General features: G+C 38.0%; 1 protein-coding gene across 1 annotated transcript; it reads left to right on the forward strand.

The window, feature by feature from the left end:
- The first annotated feature begins 12502 nt into the window (after nt 1-12502).
- LOC114652598 (uncharacterized) lies at nt 12503-20641 on the forward strand. Its single transcript, XM_028802967.2, has 2 exons — nt 12503-12590; nt 18658-20641. The coding sequence occupies exon 2, from the start codon at nt 18679-18681 to the stop codon at nt 19942-19944; it is 1266 nt and encodes a 421-aa protein (XP_028658800.2). The 5' UTR covers nt 12503-12590; nt 18658-18678; the 3' UTR covers nt 19945-20641.
- Nucleotides 20642-22900: the final 2259 nt, after the last annotated feature.

The following is a 22900-nucleotide window of genomic DNA, read 5'->3' on the forward strand; positions in this document are numbered from 1 at the left end:
GGAAACGGGAGAATGCAACATTTTTGTGCATACGCACCGTTTATACATGAGGCCCATGCTCCTTAAATTTTACATATCTTTAAGCAAACCAGTAGGTGGTACTATTACCTAGAATAAAGGAAAAGTGTAATGCCCAAGACTGCATACATTTACAAAAAAATGCTTTACATTTAATATATTTTGAATGCTTAAAATATATTGATATTACATCTAGGAGCAATGTAAAGTACAGCGCATGTCTCCTTAAAGGTCAACAGTGTACAAATTTAACAACATGTTCATTTGTGAACAGCAAACATAGCCATAATAGCACATCTGTGTTTTCGCAAACTGAACATTAATATAAGTTGAAACATTAAGCTAAACCAAACACTGCAAAAAAGAGAACAACTTGCTTTGTCAGTAACATACAACACACAGTTACAAAAGGTAGCAGCAAACTTTAACTTGAAAATGTAAACAAGCCGGCAGAGTCTCTGAGCATGTTACAATGAAAGAACAAAATGCTGTGCATGCGCAGAAGTCATACCGTGTTTTGCCCAACTTGAACATGAATTTTGCCACAACTGTTATACCCTGAATCATATTTGATTTCTGTGAATCCATTAATTCTTCTTCTGATTAAGGAACCTGGGGAGATAAGATATTCTCTAATAAATAGCATCTAAGATTTAGATAAAGAAAAAATATCTTGATGTCCACTGTGTTGGCCTCCTGATATCACCAAAGCACAAGAAATACTAGTTCACATTTTTAAAAATAAATGTACATTTATCACTTTCTAGGTTAAGCCAATGTCACATTACATGACTTGTAGTCAAAGGAGATGTTGAACTTGGCAACTGATCACAATACTGGAGCATATCAATTTAGAAATCACAGGCTATTTAAAATTAATGCTTGATGACTTTTGAGCACTGATTCATAATTCCAAATGATCACAAACTCCCTGATATCGTGCTGCCTGACATGGTCTGTGGCTCTGTGAACTATTTACACTTCTGGTGAGTAGAACTGCAATCTCAGCCCCTCTTTTCTGTTTACAAAGTCATTGGCTTTGAACTGTCACAAACACAGAGCCCACTCTCATGACTTGTGGAGTTGTTGGACTGAGTCCCTTCACTGAGTGTGTCACACTTCATGATTGTAGTCACGGGAGGGCACCATGACTTTCCTCAACTCACTATGATTATGTAAATGAAGTCCTCAAATGAAAGTTAATGGAAAAGTTGCATAATGTGACATGGCCTTGAGTTTAATTTGGTGTTCTGTATTCATCATATTCACCAGCAAGTGATTCTCTTCTGATATCTTTTAGTTTTATTCAACGAAAAATATAAAATCATTCCATATTTTCTACCTTCATAGTAGTTGACATTTAAGGAAACAAATCTGACTTTATCTAGCAAGAAAATTCAAAATGAGGTTACAGTTTTATCAGTGCTTTTAATTGTAATTGAACAGTCGCTTACAGTTCCTCCTGAAGCTTCATTGTATGATCTCATACTTACCTATAGTTTTCATTTATTTGTATTCTTGCAAGTGAGGCTTGCTTGTTCTTTGCAACCTTTACCTATCTGTGATTGAACTTCTAGGTCTCATAGCATTAGCACAGTGAACTGGCAAGTATCCTGGTGCAGCTAAAGAAGAACATCTTATATAAGTAATGCCTGTTGGATAGATATGTATAAAGGTGATTGTGTCGGTTGGTCATCTGTTGGCTTTCTTTGAATCTCATTATTGTTTCCTTGCCATTTAAGGGGGAAAATAAAGGAATAAGGAAGAGTTTTGGGGTGTGTAAGGGAAAGGAAAAAAGTGCTTGAAACTGCCTGCTTACTAAACCAGAACATCCTGACTTCATTTGTACCAGCACAGTTTTATATTAGTAAATGAAATCATATATACCGTTTTACTTTGTGCTTTGTTCTGTGATAAAAGTTTATGCTGTTTATGCAAATTCTTATTTCTTATACTTAGGACTTAGTCTGGAACTTTGCATAATACTTAATTCAGAGGTGTTTCTGTAGTTTATCATTTATCTAAAGCTGAATGATTGTAAATTAAAATATATTGAAAGTGTTGTAAATGGACCTAAATGATAAAAGAGAGTTTTCTATTAGATTTCTTCAGTCTACCATAGTTCTTTGAACAAAGTACTGATGGACTCCACCTATTAATGAAAGTAAAGAACAGCATGTTTAAATTTCATATATGAGGGACGTTCAAAAAGTTTCTGCCTTTTTTTTAAACTCTATTTATTAAGAATTTCAAATACCAATTACATCACTTTCTACATAGTCACCTTAGTTTGCAATGCAATTTTTCCAGTCACATGACACTCTCAGACATGACCAATTACTACTCCTCCTGCCTTCTCCATTTTCATTGAAAATATAAAAGTGCTGTGTGACGATGCAGGTTTGCTGCATGCTCCCATCTTCTGTCTGGGAGCCCTTGAACCTGTCACCGTCGGTAATGCTACCGATGAGCTAAGCAGTGAGGCAACAACTTAGGGGATGGTGAAAAAGTGCAAAGTGCTTTTATTAAAACAATCAACAAAACAAGGTGTTCAAATTAATCAAGTGCAGTGTCTTATAAACAGTCTTCAATAAATAATCCATAAAACAAAATGTGGAGGTAAAAATCAATAAATAGAAAAAAAAACACAATCCTTTAAAAACCGAGGTTAAAACAATGCTGGAAGCAGTTTACAGAGCCCAGTGTCTTCTTCCCTAGCGTCTCTCCTGCTTCTCCAGTTTGGGCCCTGCAGCAGGTGAGTCGCTCTCTCTGCAGCTGACTTTCACTCCTCTCGACTGGTCTGGAGGCCTCCCAATCCTGGCTTCGGTTGCACACTCATCCCAGGCCCGAGACTTGGTATCCTTGACGGCCAGGATGCTCACGTTAAGGACTTCACCCACCAAGCCTCCCGACTCCCACAGCCTTCCCGGCCTTATGCGGCCAGTCGTCCTACTTTACTGGTCACTCCCGCTACATGATCACTCAGCGGGAGTGACCACTACTACTACTCCCTGGTGCCGGCCCAACACCCGGGCTTCCCGTATAGTTGCAATGCGAGCCTGCACTCGCTCACTCGCTCTCCCGCACCAGCTCTCTCTCTCCCTCTCCCCTGCTTCATGCTCTCCAGCAACTTCCGTCTTTCTTTCCCTCTTTCCTTTCTTTTTCTTCTCCCCTTCCTAGCCAACTCGCACTTCTATATATCGAGAGGGCATAGCAGCTGCGGCAAATTAGCAGCCCAGGAACAATCATGGATGCGGGCGGTCTCTCACCTGTGCACTTAGGTGAGAAACGTCCACACCGCAAATCACCCTGAGAACTGCTTCAGCCACACAACCACCACGCCTCCTTGCTAAGCTGCGAGCGCGGTGATTATTTATTTTAAAAACTGGCCTTTAATGGGAGCTGGGGACCCGCTATACCACATGCTGAAACTTCCCTCATACTGTATAACAATGGCTCAAGACTATTTTTTATTTAGTATTTTCCACAAAAAGGTATATTTCCCAAAAGCATTCTAACACTTAGAAGATTATAAACTCCCTCTTAAGGTCAATCATTCATTTAAGAATGTTTCTTAGACCCCATCTGTTTTCCCGTGTAAGGGTTTTCTGTTGACCTTGTCCTAAAACATAGATTCCTTTGTTCCCATGCTAATATTGTTTGTTATTTATATCCACAAATATGTTCTTCTGCAATCCATCTGTCTGAAAGGACAGACAGCCTGCAGCCACAATGCACTTGCACCTGGGCCTGCTGTCTGACTTCACCTAGGGTTGACTGGTATTGAGATTAATTCCTTTTTATAATCAGTCAAATACAGTTTTTAACATTACGTAATACAGTATCCCAAAATGGAAGCAAAGCAAATGCATTTACTTACATGTCTTCTTTTGAAATAATTTGACTGAGTGACAAAAGCAAGAAACAATAAGTTTGTTTGGAGGTGATGGTGGGTATTCCTCGTTGATACCTCTAACTAACTCTCAGGTGGTAGACAATGAACAATACACCAACGTCTTGAGCCCTATGCTAGCTGGGATAGGCTTCAGCAGACCCCCTGCCACCCTGTTCATGACAACAACAACAATATTTATTTCTATAGCACGTTTTCATACAAATGTTGTAGCTCAAAGTGCTTTACAAGGTGAAGAAAGAAAACTTTATAAAGAAAACAAAAATCTATAAATAAAATTAGGCAACACTATGTAACAAAGAATAAAGTAAGGTCCGATGACCAGGAGGACAGAAAAAACAAACAAAAAAAAACTCCAGAGGGCTGAAAAAAACCAAAAACGGTTTCGTCCGTTTATAGGAGATGGACGTCTGAAGCAGAGCTCCGCTAGCAGCGGCTTTATTTTCCCACGTATTTCATATTATTTAGAGGTATCCTGAATTTAACCCGACCAAGGGACTCCCACTACAATATACAACCATGAGTAACAAGAAGAAAAGTCAGAAAGAACCGGAAAAGAAACTTAAAGCTGTATCAAAGTCTGGACAGACTTCCGGCCTGAGTGCAAGTGCAAGGTATGGCCTCACGGAGACTGACCTGGAACAGGCAGACGAATGCGCAGATTTCCTGGGACCCCGCTCCATTGTATCGTCTCCAGTCGAGAGTGAAAATGGGAGCGAAGGTGCAAGTGATACAGGTCGCGATGGATCGCCGATTTCTGAGGATCACTCGAGACTAGAAAGGGCCCTGCAGGAGGTGCTCTCATCTACTCATCGCGAGCCTGCAGCGCCTGCTGTAACAGGAGCTGCATTTCCACTCGCGGAGCACGAAAGCCGAAGCGAACTGTCCGAACTGAAAGAGATGATGAAAGAGATGATGGCTACACTGGCCACTGCCATGGTTATGGCCATGAATGAGCTTAAGAATGATAACAAGAATGATCTTAAGAAGGTGACCATTGAGCTCAAGAAGGATAACAAAGATAAGGAAACGCGTCTATTTAAACGTTTTGACGTGAACTTTAAAGGCATGATGAAGAAATTAGTGGAACACATCGAAGAAACTAATTCCAAACTGAAAATGCTTGAAGACCATATTAATGACGTTTCAGATCAGCTGGAAGACGTTAAGCAGGGACTCATGGCTCGAGTTGAAACAGCGGAACAACTGGCGTCTAGCGCCGATGAAAAAGCCACAGCTGCGAACTCCGAATACAAAAAACTTGGAGACAGACTTGCAGCTCTGGAGGATGGGTGCAGAAGAAATAATATAACAATTGAGGGTATACCTGAGAAACGAGAAAGCTCAAGCCCAGTTAAATTTGCAGTAGAATTACTGTCTAAAATAATTGGAGATGACTTTAAACTCGACATTGAGATAGCCACAGCTTATCGCACAAAGATACCAAGCGCCTTTAAACCTAGGTCTTTTATTGTCCGCTTCGAGCGACTACGATGTAAGCTTGATGTGATGGCACTTCTCAGACGCAAGCAAGAGATTATATTCAAAAATAATCTTATTCATATTTTTCCCGACTTCTCACCATCAACAGCTGCAAAACGCAGATCCTACATCGACATTAAAAAGTTGCTACGGAAAGCCGACATCAAATACAGCCTCTTGTATCCCGCCAGACTGAAAGTGGAAGTTCAAGGTCAATATCATATTTTCCTAAGCAAAGAAGAAGCTGAAAAGGAACTAAAGAAGCTGTTTTCTGACACTTTTTTGAAAGTTAATAAGGAGCCGTATTCTATCAAGGCACGGGAAGGACCTATGATCTGCTCTCTGGATCCATGTTTAAAGAGACTGGTATTATAATTATACATCCCTTTTTTTCCTTTTCTTTATCTGGACTTTATATATTTATGTTTTAATCAGAGTTATAGAGTTATAGAGTTATAGACGTGAGTGTGAAAATGTGGAAGTAATTAAAGTAGGATTCATTTTTTTTTTTTTTTTTTTACTATACCTAAAAGTAGACTGTTTAACGTCATACCCTTGGTTTATTGCTTTTTCTACTATTTATACTATTTCCATTATACTATTACAGTAGGAATTACCAGGTTTATCCTAGACTAGTTTTTAAAATCATTCCCAGGGTTTTCTTTTTTTTTTTAATCTTAATATCTTAACTTAAAAGCGCTGAAGATTATTTCAAGCTTAAATATTGTTAATGAGAACATTTTCGGCAGATAGTATTAAGAATTTAACTGCAAAAGATATCTCTGTTTTAATTCTGTAACGCTGCTGCAGGGTGGGGTTTGTTTTGTTTTGGACGTGCTCTGTCTCTTCGTATGTCAGAGGACTGGAACATCGCAAAGTGGGATCTAGCCTTATGTGGGGAGGCAAAATGGGGGGGGTGGGGGGATAAAGGGGGGAGAGAAGGAGAGAAGGTTATATCTAATCTATTCTTGTAATTCTTATAATAATAAATATCAATGCAACAATAGGCTAAAATGCAATAACTTATGGGGAATCTTGAAACCAAGATTAAAACTGCCATATTACCAATTAAAACTATAAAATGACATTAAAAACTCAGAATCAATGTCTCCATGATGGGACAGTTAACTTTGTGAGCTGGAATGTTAAAGGCTTGAATCACGAATTAAAGAGAAAGAAAGTATGCTCTCACCTAACAGGCTTAAACGGTAAAATAGTATTCTTACAGGAGACCCAATTACTAACCAAGGATCAGTTCAGATTACAAAAAGACTGGACTGGCCAAATGTTCCATTCTAGCTTTATAAAGAAAACTAGAGGGGTAGGAATTCTCATACACAGAACTGTTCCATTTGTAGCATCAGATGTAGTGTTGGACCCTGAAGGGAGATATGTGATGGTCACGGGCAACTTATATAACAGTAAAATGATTTTGATAAATGTTTATGCACCTAATGTTGATGATAAGGAATTCATGCAAAATCTATTTGCATCCATTCCCAATGTGAACACTCATAAAATTATAATGGCTGGGGACTTTAATTGTGTTTTAAATCCACTCTTAGATAGGACTCCTGTGATAGGGGGGACGACATCTAATACTGCAAAGATAATTACACAGTTTTTGAATGATCACAACTTATCAGACCCCTGGAGGTTTCTTAACCCAAACTCAAGAACATATTCGTTCTATTCATCAGTGCATTATAGCTACTCAAGAATTGATTATTTTTTTTATAGATAATAATTTCTTGCCTACAATTAAATCATGCAAATATGACACAATTGTTATCTCTGACCATGCCCCTCTAGTCTTGGAGCTAAAATCAATAAGCCCCTCACACTCACCTCGCAGATGGCGTCTTAACCCTCTTTTATTGGCAGACGAGAACTGCACAGAATTTATATCCAAACAAATCAGCTTCTTCCTAGAGACAAACACGTCCACAGAGGTTTCTGCAGGAACACTCTGGGAAACTCTAAAGGCCTTCTTAAGAGGACAGATTATTTCATATCTTTCCCATAGAAATAAATTAGAAACCAAGAAAGTGTCAGAGCTAAGAAATGAAATTACTAGAATAGATGAAGAACAAGCCAGGCATCCAAATGAAGTTCTCCACAGGAAAAGGCAGGCCCTACATACAGAACTTAACATCTTAACAACTAAAAAAACTGAACAACTTATTTATAAGTCTAGACAGCATTACTATGAACATGGAGAAAAAGCTAATAAGCTTTTAGCTCAACAAATTCATAAACAAGAAGTTCACAATGCAATACCAGTAATCACCAACAAGAATGGAGAAGAAATCATCGACCATAATAAAATAATGCACACATTTAGAGATTACTATAAATCTTTATATTCCACTGAGCCCAAAGAAGACAACACACAATCTAATGCATTTCTGGATACTTCACAGATACCACAAATAGATGCTTTAAGTGCTGAGGAACTGGATAAACCTCTAACGCTAACAGAATTACTAGACGCTATAAAGTCACTACAAAGCGGGAAATCATCAGGCCCTGATGGTTACCCCGTAAAATTTTATTAGAAATTCTCCACTCAGCTAGCTCCCCTCTTATTGGCAACATTCACAGAAGCTAAAGACAACCAAATACTACCTCAAACATTTCGACAAGCATTAATCACCGTCTTTCCTAAACAAAATAAGGACTTGTTACAATGTGCATCATACAGACCAATTTCACTCCTGAATAATGTTGTTAAGATACTCTCAAAAATCCTAGCTAGAAGGATGGAGAAAGTGCTGCCCTCGGTAATATCACAAGATCAAACTGGATTTATTAAAGGCCGACACCTATCTTCAAATCTCCGACGCTTGTTTAATGTTATATATTCACCAGCAAAATCAAACACCCCAGAGATATTACTATCATTAGACGCAGAAAAAGCATTTGATATGATTGAATGGAATTACCTTTTCACTGCATTGGAGAAATTTGGGTTTGGCCCGAATATTTGTGCTTGGATCAAACTACTGTATACCAATCCAGAAGCTTCAGTTTGTATTAATAACATTAGCTCAGACTACTTTAAACTAGAACGTGGTACCAGACAAGGATGTCCCTTGTCGCCACTGTTGTTTGCAATCGCTATTGAACCACTGGCGGTTCACTGCCGAAATTCTTATCAGATAAAGGGGATTGTCAGAGAAGGACTGGAACAGAAAATTTCTCTATATGCAGATGATATGGTCTTATACTGTATATATCAGACCCAGAAAACACTGTCCCTGCTGTTTTAACAGCACTAACAGAATTTCAAAAGATATCTGGTCTTAGAATTAATCTGAATAAAAGTATACTCTTTCCAGTGAATTCACAAGCATATAATATTAGATTAGACACCCTACCTTTTACCATAGCAGATCAGTTTAAATACCTAGGGGTAAATATCACAAGTAAACATAAAGCTCTTTATCAACAAAATTTTGCCGTCTGTATGGAAAAAATTAAGCAAGACTTGCATAGATGGTCAACCCTTCATCTCACTCTAGCCGGAAGAATTAACATTGTTAAGATGAATATCCTTCCTAAACTTCTCTTTTTATTTCAAAACATTCCAATATATATCAATAAATCGTTTTTTAAACAGTTAGATTCAATAATAACCTCATTCATTTGGAACTTAAAACACCCACGTATCCGAAGAGCGACCCTACAAAGACCTCAGGCAGAAGGTGGCATGGCTTTACCTAATTTTCAGTTTTATTACTGGGCAGCAAACATACAAGCCATAAAAACCTGGACACAAATAAATGAACACACACAGGCTTGGTCCGCAATAGAAGTAAAATCCTGTAGTACTTCTTTATATTCCCTACTCTGCTCTCCAATAAATGAAAGTTATCGCAAATATACTAATAACCCAATTGTGCTTTACTCACTCAGAATATGGAACCAAATTAGAAAGCATTTTAAGATGGAAAATCTTTTATCAGTGGCACCTCTGCAAGAGAACCACCTCTTTCAACCTTCGCAAGTATATCCAGTTTTTAATACCTGGAAAAGTTTTGGGATTAAAACGCTCAGAGATCTTTATATAGACAACATATTTACATCTTTTGATCAATTATGTTCAAAATTCAACCTCCCAGCTACACATTTCTTTTACTATCTTCAAATTAGAAATTTTGTTAAACAGAAATTGCCCGATTTCCCCCACCTTGCACCCTCCACAATGCTGGAAAAAATACTGCTCAATTTCGAGGAAACAAACACTATTTCCGCAATATATAAAATCTTATTAGAGTCCCTACCTTTCAAAGATCCAAGAGGACATTGGGAAGAAGATCTCTTAATGAATATATCAGAAAAGGAGTGGAAGGTAGCAAAGCAGAGAATTCACTCGAGTTCTATGTGCGCAAAGCATAGAATTATTCAACTAAAAATTATATATCGAGCCCATCTGACTCGCTTAAAACTGTCCAAAATGTTTCCAGGGCAGGATCCAACCTGCGAGCGCTGCAACCAAGCTCCTGCCTCACAGAGTCACATGTTTTGGGCCTGCACCAAACTAACATCATTTTGGACAAAAATTTTTAAGTGCCTCTCAGACAGCCTTGGTATCACAATCCCTCCTAAACCACTAACAGCTGTGTTCGGTGTTCTTCCAGATGGACTTGAATTGGAGAAGGACAAGCAAACTGTGATTGCATTTACTACACTTTTGGCACGCAGACTTATTTTGTTAAATTGGAAGAATCCTAATTCTCCTCTTATAAGTCAGTGGGAAACCGATGTTTTATATTATTTAAAATTGGAAAAAAATCTAATTTTCAGTTAGAGGATCTGTACAAAATTTTTTCAAAACATGGCAGGATTTAATCAATATTATTTTAGAATAAGAGAAAAAACTATTATCGCATTTAACTCCCTTCTCCATCTCTTATTTACATAGATATTTACTTCTCCCTTTCTTTTGTTTAATGTTGCCTTATTAAAAAGCCTTAAGCAATTTTCCTTTAGCTAAGCTCTCCTTCTCAGGGGTGGGGTTTGATTAGTCTTCAGATTTGTTGGGTTATAAATTGATCTGTTTGTATGGAATGATTACAATGAAAATTAATAAAATAAAAATACAAATGAAAAAAAAACAAAAAACTGCAGGTGTCCGACCAGCTTGTGTGGCGGGAGCCTTTAGCCCTGATAAGTTGTCTCCTCCTTCCATCACACTGGCCTCCTGGCTGGGTATTGTTTCTTGGTCCAACCCTCCTGGGATGCCAGTGTACTCAATACCATATTGGCATCTACTGCCTCTTTCCTTGCCTTCGTTCTTGTACCTCTGAATGGCTGGCCTCCCATCCATCCCATCCAGGTAAGGGTCCTTGCCCCATCCTGGCCTCAATGCCTGCTCATGTGTGCCAACCATCATAATATATACAGTATAAAAAAAGTATATATTTCTTTGTTGTTGTGAACAAAAAAAATTCCAACTGTCCAAGTGTAAAAATTTTCTTTATTCCGAATTCCTAAGAGTGAGAACAGAAGGCTCATTCTCCATAGGTTCCAGAGCAATTCATTTTGCCTGAGATGGGTGTTAAGCATGCAAAACAGATTTCAATTTACAGAAGTGATATCTTGCAAAATAGAAAAATGGAATTTCCAACTTCATCAGTTCCCTTTAACCTCTATGTCTTAACGACGTTTCTTGTCAATGGAAATTCCACCCTGAAAGCATTTAAATATTTTTATTTAAATATTAAATATCAAATATTAAAATATTATAAAATATTACATTTCCAATAGAAAACTTGTAAAGTGCAAAGTCAAGCAAAATGATACCTTTTATTGGCTAACTAAAAATAATACTACCGGAATGGAACTGAAGATTCTTGGAAAAAAGTGTGCACGCTACTTCCGCAAATGCTGATTGGTGTACGGCGTTCAATTTTTACCAATGATAAAGATATGGAAATTTTCAAATTTCAGGAGACAAAATTCTGGACATTTTTAAAATTTTATAAATTTTTCCCGGACAGTCCATGGTGTGTTAAAAATGAGGACATTTCTGGGAAAATGAGGACAATTGACAGTCCTAGCTCTGAACCACTTGGATGGTGACTGGCCTCAGAGGCTCTTTGCCATGCCAGAATTCCATCACCAGCTCTTTAGACTTGCTGATGTTGAGTTGCAGGTTGTTGTCCCTGCACTTCCAGACAACGTCCTCCACAATCTTCCTGTACTCTGACTAGTCTCCATTATTAATGTAGTCTATGATGGACAAGTCATCTGAAAATTTCTGTAGATGGCAAATACTGGTTATGTACTGGAAGTCTGTTGTGCAGAGGGTAAACCAAAAAGGGAAACAGGACAGTTCCCTGAGGTGCTCTAGTATTACATACCACCATTTCTGACACACAGTATCCCAGCCTAACACACTACTGTCTGTTGGTCAGGTAGTTCATGATCCAGGAGACTGTGCAGGCATCAAGTTTCAAAGCCTTGATCTTTTTCCTCAGTCGATGAGGCAGAATAGTGCTAAAGACACTGGAAAAGTCAAAGAACATTATCTTGACTATAGTGCCGGCTTTGTACAAGAGGGAAAAGTCACTGTGGAGCATGTACAGGAGAACATCTTCCAAACTTATGTGTGTTTGACAGGCAAACTACAGAGGATCCAGATGTTCTGAAACCAGGGATCGTAGCTCTTTTAGGACCAGCCTCTCAAGCCTCTTCATGATTTATGAAGCAAAAGCAACTGGTCTGAAGTCCTTGGGATCACTGGAACACCCTTTCTTTGGCAATGGGACCACACATGATGTTTTCCACAGCTGCGGAACCTTCTGCAAATTCAGCCAAAGGGAGAACAAGTACTTAAGGACTCTGGAGAGTTGGCTGACACATTCCCTGGTGAACAAGCAGGTAACAAAAAGTTTAAAATGATAGAGTAATCAGAGTGAAGAATAAAGGAATGAGAGGAGAGAACAAGACCAAGATTCATTGTTTTGGAACAACTCTTATCTTTCAAATGGCTGCCACAGTATTGAATTTATAAATATAACAATCATGCTGCCAAAAAAAAGAGGAAGCAATGAAGGCTGAACTATTACATCATCTGGTTAAAAGCAATATAAAGAGAATGTTGGAACAGAAAATCATTGAGCTACAATACACGTCTTTAAATCACTTGTAGCAGCAGAATTCTAGACAGGTAGGTAAAGGTGTTATTTATTTGTTTATTTACTTATTTCATAAATGTAAATTGAAATTAAGGAAGCAGCATCAGGTTATTATATATTCGTTTTATATTAAATTGGATGGTATGAAGGAACAGTGGTAGGTGCTTCTGCTTCATAGCCATACAAAACTGGGTTTAAATGCGGCTCTTGTCTGAGTGAAACTTATATATTCTCTTTGTGCCTTCAGACTTTTGTAACCCTCTTTGTTTCTACTGATATGCAGGTTTTATTCATTGATGACTCCAAATTAACACAAAGGATCTCTGACTGTGCTCTGTGATTGCCTGGCACCTTATCCAAGGCTAATTATTGTCTTGTGGTAAAATATTTCCAAGAAAGACTATCACATTTTCCAGGCCATAATTAACTTCTTTAACCTTCATTTTAATTGACTTGTTACTTAAGACTCAGACCCCTTAATTGTTTCTTTTTTCTTTGTTTAGCAGCCAAATGATAATGAGATGCAAAATGATCCAAACACACGACCAGCTGTGGTGGACTGATTTCTAGTACAGTGGACCCTTGACTTACGAACTCAAATCGTTTGCGAGGGCTGGTTGTAACTCAAGTTGGTTGTAAGTCAAGACTATTTTTCCCATAAGAAATAATGGAAATGCCCTTAATGTGTTCCGAACTGCCCAAAGCAACACTTACTTAACTTTTTTTTAATAGAAAAGGGTTGTATAATGTGCATAATTTACCAAAAACACCAATACTTTTTCTAATGTACTAATCAAAAAGTTATAAAAAGTGCCTAGCCTACCAGAAACAACAATTTCATACTGTACTCACCATTTAAGTTGATATCTTTGGCTTGCAGGAAGGAAGGAGGAGGATAATGAAACGGAAGGTGGTTATTGTTTGGAAGGAGTTTCCTTAAACAAATCTTTTCTTTGTAAAATTGTCGAGATGGTGGATTTCGACATACTGCACATATTAGCGAGATCGGTCACACGAATGCCACTCTCACATTTCCACACAATTTCCTTCTTCGTTTCAATTCGCTTTCTTTACCTTCGTTACCTTCACTTCCTTCCTTAGCAATTATCGAAATAAATTATATAAATCACGGTACTGACCGAAATTACGTCCACAAACACATGTATCTGGGCTCCGACTGACGCTTACAAACGCTCTCGGCTGTTTGTTTACAATCACACAAGCGGATACACGTGACCGCATTCGGGTCATAACGCAAGATGTTGGTCGTAATTCAAAACAAAAATTTTGGTCGTAAAGCAAGTTGTTCGAATGTCAGGCCGGTCGTATATCAAGGGTCGACTGTATATAAATTGATAAATATTTATATGTCTTTATTGGTAAACTAGACAAAGCAAATGCAGTATTTGATAGTATTTCAGGACGCATGTTTACTTCATTGATGAGAGCAGTAGTGCTTTAATGTTTGACTTTAATGTCAGTGCCCCCCAGTCTTTAGGACTGACTCAGGATGAAGAATTCATGATGAGGGGGATGAAGCATCAGACCAGCTTGGCAAGGGTGACTGTGCTTGGACTGACATGAGTCAATAAGCAATCCACCACAGGAAGGCCATAAACTAACTAGACAAAGCAACTGGGGGATGAGTGGCACCAGAGCACTTTCATTGGTTACTGTTCAAGGAGGGACAGGTGGGCTAATTCTATAGGTCTGAAGGATGGCTGTTTATGATTGTTTTTGAATCAGAGGTCATTCTGTACTATGACACTCCATTGGTTTATGTTTTGTGGTAAGAATGGTATAAAGTTGGTTACCTTGCCTTTACTTCTCTCGCTCACGATCTGACCATGAAGAGAAGACCATGATGAAGACAATTCTGTCTTGGCTGCCATATTGGGACAGGCATGTGGCCTGTTTCAATATTCCATTCAATGGCCATGTGGTAGCACAGCAAGCTAGACTAAAGAAATGAGAACTTCTGATAGACGCAAATTGCATTGCAACATAAGCTGTAATGGTATGGCTTGCCAATATTCACATTGTATTCTGAATATTCTTGGGCATTGTATCAATAATACATAACTCAATGTGTAGCTTAACTCCTGCCTATTTCTTTACTCTAATTGTTTGAGGTGGCAGATGTAGAAGGGAAGGAGAGATGAATTGCTAAAATACCTGATCACACAGTGGTAATGTATAGGATTTTAGACATTTTATTAAGGTCTACACAATAAAGAGTATAAAAGGAAGAAAATTGGGTCACCAAACATCCTTACATGATAAAACACCAGGTAACTTGCATCCATCATACATTATCTGAAAATAGAAAAGGTGAAGGTCTCAGTAATGTTGATCTGCTCAAGTCCACCAAATGTTTTGATGGTATTCTCAGAAAAAAGAAAATCAACAGTTTTAGAAATGTCTCCTATGGCAGAATGAGAGCAGTAACAGGTCATGAAGGTCAATAACAGGAATAATTAATATTAAGAATCAGCTTCTTCTTAAGAAACTAGTTGGAGTGAAATTGGTTGGAATTTGAGGCCCTGGCTTAACTAGTCATCTGTTGGCTCACTTCTCATCTCATTTTTGTTTGGCTTCCATTTAAGGAAATAAAAAGAAACAACTCAGAGGTCTTCCACTTAAAAAGGTAAGGCAATTAAAATGATGGGAAAAGAAGTCAATTCACAGCAGGAATGGGTCACTGAGCCTTTACAAAGGCTTCTTTGGGACTTCACAACACTTACTGTATAAAACATCTGTAGATCGGTTACTCATCTCTGTGCAGTGCTACATATTGACATGATGGTAAAATCACTTGTTAATATGAAGGATTCCCAGTTTGTATATAAATATGTAATATCAAGAGAAATGTGTCTCAGTGAAATTTTGTTAGTAGACCACATTGCATAGATGAATAAACACCTCACTGATGTGTTATATGTGTTATGAAGACCGAAAGAAGTCTTTGTTAAGGTCTGCTTACATATGAGTAAATGATTAATTGAAGCATTTTTGCAGTACCTAAAAAAAAAAGTGTTAGCAAAAATCTTAGATCTTTTGAAATGTGGCATGTCTCTTGATTTGATTTGAAGTTTATATGAGGATGTGTGTAGGTCTATCCAGCATGGGGCGCTAGCTCCCTACTTGGAATAAGTTCTTTTGTAATTGTGGCGTTTTAAGTAACCCGAAACTATATAGATATAAAGTGAAAAGGCGATATCCCTCCCATAGTGATAAAGCGGTAAGAAATCACATAAAAGAAAATAGCTTTCTTTAATGACGATTTACACTGCATAACAGATGAAGAAGCCATGACAATACTTTGTGTAGAGTTCGCCATTTTCATCTCTACACTGGAAGGATTTTCAGGACGTAATTTTCCATCTGTCCGTCGGCTTCGGTTTGCCGGGCAATGTTCCAAGGCTTTATACTCTTTCTCGATGTGCAGACCCTTACCTAGGTAAATCATGCCATTCCAAACAAGGCAAAGAGAGGATTCAATGTCATGCACACAGAAATAGTACAATGCCCATTTTTGTAGCTGTACCTTTCTCTTCTTCTAATGCTTGCCTAGCAGTTCTAAATAATGAGCCCCTGTGTGCTAAATTCTGGCTCATCTGTGCATGTGGAAAGAAAAGAAAAACAGATTTAAAATATTTGCACAGAGCACAGAGCGCCCGGAGAAAACCCACGCAGACACGGGGAGAACATGCAAACTCCATGCTGGGAGGACCCGGGAAGCGAACCCAACTGCGAGGCAGCAGCACTACCACTGCACCACCGTGCCACCCTTGTGCAAAATCCACTTTATCTAATATATGAAGCTCAATGTGTATGTTTGTTCTCCATACAAATCCACACCCTTGCTTCAATGTCAATAAAATTTTGTGCACATATCTCACTAGTACCTTTTGATTTTTTTTCTTCTTTCATTTTATTACAGTAAGTTTTACCAGCAGTGCCACCTGCTGGCTTAGATGAAGTAAAACACCAGAAGAAACTGAAGTCAGATTAGCAGACAAAAGGTTGAGTTTAAAATTACATACCCAGGCAACAATGGGTGATGTTTCTAGTATAAGATAAAATATATATAAGATACGATATCATATAAAGAGTCAATAGAAACTGTTTTTCTTTTGTATCTCAGTGATGTCTTCCCCATTATAATTCTTTCTATTCTTCATCATTCAAGTTTCCAGTTAGTCTAACCCTCCACTCTTTTGAAGGATTACGTAGAGAACAGCTCATGCAAACACTGTGGAGTAAATGCAGACTACGCTGGAAAAAGACCTAGTGTGGGATCTCAAGCCAGCACACAGTGGCTGTGAGAGAAAGGAGCTAACCAAAGCATTAAACTAAGCTGGTCTACACTCTTAAAAATAAAGATGCCAGAGTGGTTCTGCAGGATGATGACATAGGGGAACCATTTTTGTTTCCCCCAAAAAAATCCAAATAAAAGTTCCAGAAAAGAAGTATTTATTTAGATCCATAACAGGCACCATGCAGTAAATAATGATAAAAAGATGGAAACAAATCTGTGAAATACCAAGGGGTTCCTGATTTTTAAAGGACCTTTGCTTGCATATCTGCATTAACACCGAGTAAGTCCAGGTTTATTTAATCTGTTGGTGTCCTTCTAGGTCGCCTACCATAAGTTTAACATTTTCAGATTTTTTTCTGTATATTAGGAAGTTAGCACAAAGAACCAATTTCATATGCAAAGAACCCTTCCCAGAATAAAATGATGCTTTGTCAAGCAGTCGTTCTATGAGGAACCATAAAACCCAGTAAAGAACCATAAAGTGTCATTAAAGAGCCAGTATTGTTAGGAGTGTAGGATTGAAACCTGGGTTCCTCTTGCACTTAAATGAGAACCATAAATTAGATCGCCAAGCCAGCTACTTCTAAAATCACAGAATGTAGTCACTCTCTGTGATTTCACTCCATTCTTTCAGTCTGACCTATAAAGTGTTAAAGCTCTTATTAGACCCATAATGTTGATCAGTCTCATTCCATCTGGTAGGCCTATCAAGACCAGGACAACTGTTTCCTCTTATCTTAAACAAGCAAACAAGCTGTGAAATGCATTAGCTTAACATCCTTAACCTTAGAGCCACTTACAATAATGTAAAGAAATGAGTATGGCTTGTCTTATGTTGTTAAGCTGGCTATTTGTCAATAGTAGTGCACTCTGTATGTTGCGTATTTGTATTGATGTTTTATTAATTTGTTTAGCTTTCATCTCATCAATGCTGCAGCATTGTTGTAAATACACTAAAGTAGATTTGATTTATATAGTGATTTGTTTAGCAGTCTATAAACAAATGGAATTGTTGTTTCATCCTTCAGGTTAGCTAATTGCCACACTGTAGAAAGGTGATGGTAGTGCAGGAAAACATCTCATCTTTATTTGTTTGAATATAAAGATAGAAGAAGCAGTTCAAATGGCTCATTTGTAAATGCTTGAATACACATAATCTGAAAGAGGTTTGCAGCCTGATAATTGACGTGTTTTTGTTGCATTTAACTGATAACTAAGTGATAGAAACCTATGATTTTTTTTTATTAGGGTGTCAAATTTAGGAACCAATGAAATTAATCTTTTATACTTTAAACACGGGGTGGCAAAGTGGCGCAATGGTAGCGCTACTGCCTCGCAGTAAGGAGACCCGGGTTCTCTTCCCAGGTCCTCCCTGTGTGGAGTTTGCATGCTCTCCCTGTGTCTGCATGGGTTTCCTCCCACAGTCCAAAGACATGCAGGTTAGATGCATTGGCGATCCTAAATTGTCCCTGGTGTGTGTGCTTGGTGTGTTTGTGTGTGTGTCCTGCATTGATTTGAAGCCCTGCCCAGGATTTGTTCCTGCCTCACACCCTGTGTTGGCTGGGATTGGCTCTAGCAGACCCCCGTGACCCTGTGTTAGGATACAGCATGTTGGAGAAAGACTGACTTTAAACACATTTTAACATGACACTGAATTTCTCTTTAGAAAACAATAATATTGTCAGCACATTTCTTTAATGGTAATTAAATCTGGTCCTGCCGAAAAATGCTTAGAGAAAACCTGTGTAAAGCAGTACCTCCCTTTGCTTTAATTTCAGGAGAACACCGATTCCCTAAGGATGAGGCACAAACTGGCCATTGGTTTCCTTCTCTTCGCTCAACTGCACAGTGTTCTGACTAAGTCCCATTACACTCACCTGGGAACCCCTTGTCTTACTGATTGTGAGAAAAAGAATAATATATACTCATGCATAACTCCTCAGAGAGATGGCCATTATGCTTCCATGTATTGTTCCCCTGAAGAAGGACTTGACTATCAAGGAAAGAAATGCAAGCAGGATAAACCATGTAATCAATATAGCAATAATTATTACTGGTGTTACATAGAAGGTTCGTGGACAGACTGGGGTTATTGTGGATTAGTGAAAACATACTTGGAGCATTTGACTGCAACATATCACATTCCCTGCATGGATCAATGTGATCAAAGTGAATCAACGTCTTATTATTGGTGTAAAACATGGAAAGGTTGGGACTACTGCTCACCTAAACAAGACTTGGACATGTATGGAAACAAATGCAAATCGGACCATCCCTGTGACTATCATGGTGACTCTACTAAATACACATGGTGCTATTTAGAAAATGGTAGCTGGGAAAAATGTGGGAAGGTGTATGAGAGAGATTTATTATATATAAGCTCATCATACAATCTCATATGTCAAGATGATTGCACCACATACGGTTACAATTATTTTTGGTGCAATACTTTGAAAGGATGGGACTACTGCTCTCCAGTTCCAGATGTAACCTACAAAAAAGAACCATGCAGGTCAGATCACAAATGTGGACTGAATGGTCAGAGCTACAATTGGTGCTGGACTGAGAAAAGCTGGGACTACTGTGGGCCTATAGCAGAGGGGGAGTGTGCCTATACTGTGCAGAACAGATACAAAGAATCTTCAGTAGAACCAGGAATTATCTGTACAATCACGGATAGAGGGAACAGGAGACAGGTAATATTTTTCATGCAGGCTACTACTGATTTGTTATTTAGTGGACCCTATTTGAACACTGCTTACATTCTCATTTCTCGATGGCATAACGATCTCCTGCCAGTTCAACCCCGATCTAACCTAATTGTTGAAGGTTCCCTCCGCATTGATCTTCAAGGATTTATTGTCAGGGATGACAGGCGCTACTACAACCTCCAGATACAAATCAATGGTCCAAGGCGTCCTGGACAAAGCACCAGTATTGCCCAGATTATAATTCCTACAGACCAAGATATACCTGAAAGATATTTCCGCAGAGCATTTACTCAGAGTCTATTTGAACGAGCTAGGGTTACAGTTGAAGTAAGAGATTGTAGAAGCAACTGTTGAAATGTGGAATTTTTCCTTACTTAACTGTTCAGATCATACTTTAAATTTGATAACATGTAATCATGTTTACAGATTATATTTACAGAAAAGTTTAAACAGGCTGCATTTTAAGATTACCGAACTGAACAACAATTACTTGATGCAGGTTACACCTGAAGAAACCTGAGAAGGACTACTTGAAAGGTTCTTTCAACGACTGCTCCATTCCACATACGCAGTTTGTTAGAGATAGTATGCTTTTAAGATAGACCATAATTGAAGGAATCTGTCACTTTAAACAACAACAGACCCATCAACAAGAGGAGAAGAGACTGGCATGACATTACTATTGATGCCAACCCACTGCACCTGGGGGACAATTCCCCTGTCCATCGTGTTCCCAGGACAACCCTAGCTGGGCTGCTCACACACCAGCATACACACAGGACCGGGAGTGACAATGATGGAGAAATGGATGGACAGCATCATTGTTGGATCAATGGATGGGCATGACTGAGTGCAGAGTACAGTGGAACTCTTATGTGCTAATCAAGATGCAATTGTATTGCCACTGTCCGGTGCCAATGATAACTGAGTAGGACTACTTAACCTCATATATAAGATTCTCTGGATTGCCCTTTTCTTTCAACTTGTCCACTTAAAATATGTACCTAAATTTTCATTAAAGTTAATCTTCTTCACACATACATAAACTAGTCAAACTGGATAAAAATGAATGCTTAAGTCCCACTAAGAAAATGAATGCTTGAAAGAGAAGTCTAGCAGTTTCCAATTCTTTCTGTTACCTTAGATTAGATCAGATTAGACTAGACCATACTAGACAAGAACTACATTAGGTTAGATTAGATAAACTTTATAATTCCATGTGGAAATTCAGAAAAATATAAATTAATAAATAAATATACAACATATTCAGCTTCATGCTTCTATCCATTTTTTAATCCACTAGTTGAACTCTCTGGACCTAATATGTAGGGTGCAAGAGCGTGAACCTCTCTGAAGTAATCAAAGTATCATACAATCAATTTTCAAATATGGTTTGTCCAATGTAGGCTTTCATAGGACTGAAGCCAAATCTGATGGAGTCAAAAAGTAGTTGGGGACGAGGCCTAAACTAAACACTAGAACAATGCTGGGCACACACATTTACTCGTAAGGTGCCAATTAATCCATCTTTGTGATGTAGTAGGAAATTCAAAGAACCCAGAAAACCTCACAGAGACATTTGGACAAAATAAAAACTTCATATGCAGAGCAACCAGTCCAGAATTCAAACCTGGTTACCCAGAATTATGAGACATAAGTCCTTGAAAAATTTTCTTACTTTAATTTGTGCAATTATTCTTTCTGTATCATTTAATGAACTCATCTGCTTTATGTCATTTTGATCATTGTCCTGGATTTCATTGAAATTGGTACTCCAAAGTAACTTTGCAAAGGGTTCAGTGTGTGTATTTGTGTAATTACGAGGGTGAGTTAAATGAAAACCTTAAACTTGCAAAAGAAATTCTAAACACTATGTCAAGTCGATAACTTTGTTAGCAATGAAATTAGAAGTGTCCAGCAGTTGGAAGAACAGTGCAGACGAGTTACGTGATGCCATAGTAGCAATATAAAGATATCAGCTCCATTGGAATCATTCATCAAAGAGGACTAATGTTCTGTCATCCACTTTTTGAGCAGTGAAGGGGTGAAACATATCAAAATGCTGCAATGAATGAACGTTCAGTATGGTGATGCATGTCTGTCACTCCAGTAAGTGTATGAGTAAGAATTCCCAAAATGGCATTAGTCCTGTTAAAGACTCTCCTTGATCATGTCAGACACATGAGTGTCACACGAGCAGTGACATCAGAGTTGGTTGCAGAAGATGAACACATCACGACGAAAAAAAATCGAGTGACAGAAAATGAAATAGCTGCACTGCTGCAGAACTGTCAAGGTTCAACACACCACTTCACCCCTGATGTGCTCCACGTCCACAAAGTGTTTGAAAGGTGGGTACCAGAGCAACTGACTCCAGAGATGAAACAACCTTGCCCCAATTTAGTACCACATCAATGGACCACTGTGCAGAAAGATTTTCAAGTCAGATGAAGAGGTTCAGCAGGTGGTACATGAGTGGTTGCATGGAATTTTAGGAATCTATGAACTTTGTAAGCACTGAAGGACTTGAATAAAATGCCATGGAGATGTATGTAGAAAATACAGTTACAGTTAGGTTACAAATATGCTGCAATAAATTATGAGAAAAAATGTTATGGTTTAATTAATTATTTAATTCCAATATAGACATTAGTTCCACAAAAGAACCTTTTCATTTCCAGGATGTGTTTCTTTTTTAGCTAATTTTAGGCTATTACTTTGAATTATGTCTCTTCTTCACACATTGTCTCTACCTCTAGGCTTTTTGTGATTACATTTTCAGTAACAGAATAAAAAAGAAGTAGACCCAATATGGATAAAACAATATTTGTGTTTTTAAATATATAAAAGGCAAAAATATAACCATCTGTTATAAATGTGTTTCCTGCAATGTAATCTGACTTGCTGCATGTTAGAAATAAGTCTCTATAATGTGTACTCAACAGACTGACTCGTATTTTAAGGTTTGGTCATCTGATAATTTGTAGACTTCATGAAGGTTGTTTGTTATGGTTAATTCTTAATTCTTTCAAGGAAACTTTCCAGTCCAATATGGGTATTAAGAATATGGCAGTATGGTCTTTGGTGCTAACTATTTTGCATTTTAAAAGTTGAACTACTGATAACTTTTCAAAGTTTATGTTTTTTTTCATCAAACATTACTGCGTAGCTAATGAGATGATATGCTGACAGAATTCAATTCATTTCTTTATCTTATATCTTATTTTATCTTAAGCTTAAATCATTGAACAATCTATTAACCCGGGCACTGTATATTTGGATGCTTGAGGATACTTTTTTGGTATTTGTA

This window comes from Erpetoichthys calabaricus, chromosome 5, assembly GCF_900747795.2.
Source record: "Erpetoichthys calabaricus chromosome 5, fErpCal1.3, whole genome shotgun sequence".
Lineage (NCBI taxonomy): Eukaryota > Metazoa > Chordata > Cladistia > Polypteriformes > Polypteridae > Erpetoichthys > Erpetoichthys calabaricus.

Coding starts and splice junctions, on each gene's coding strand:
- LOC114652598 (XM_028802967.2), top strand. CDS start 18,679: ATGAGGCACAAACTGGCCATTGGTTTCCTTCTCTTCGCTCAACTGCAC.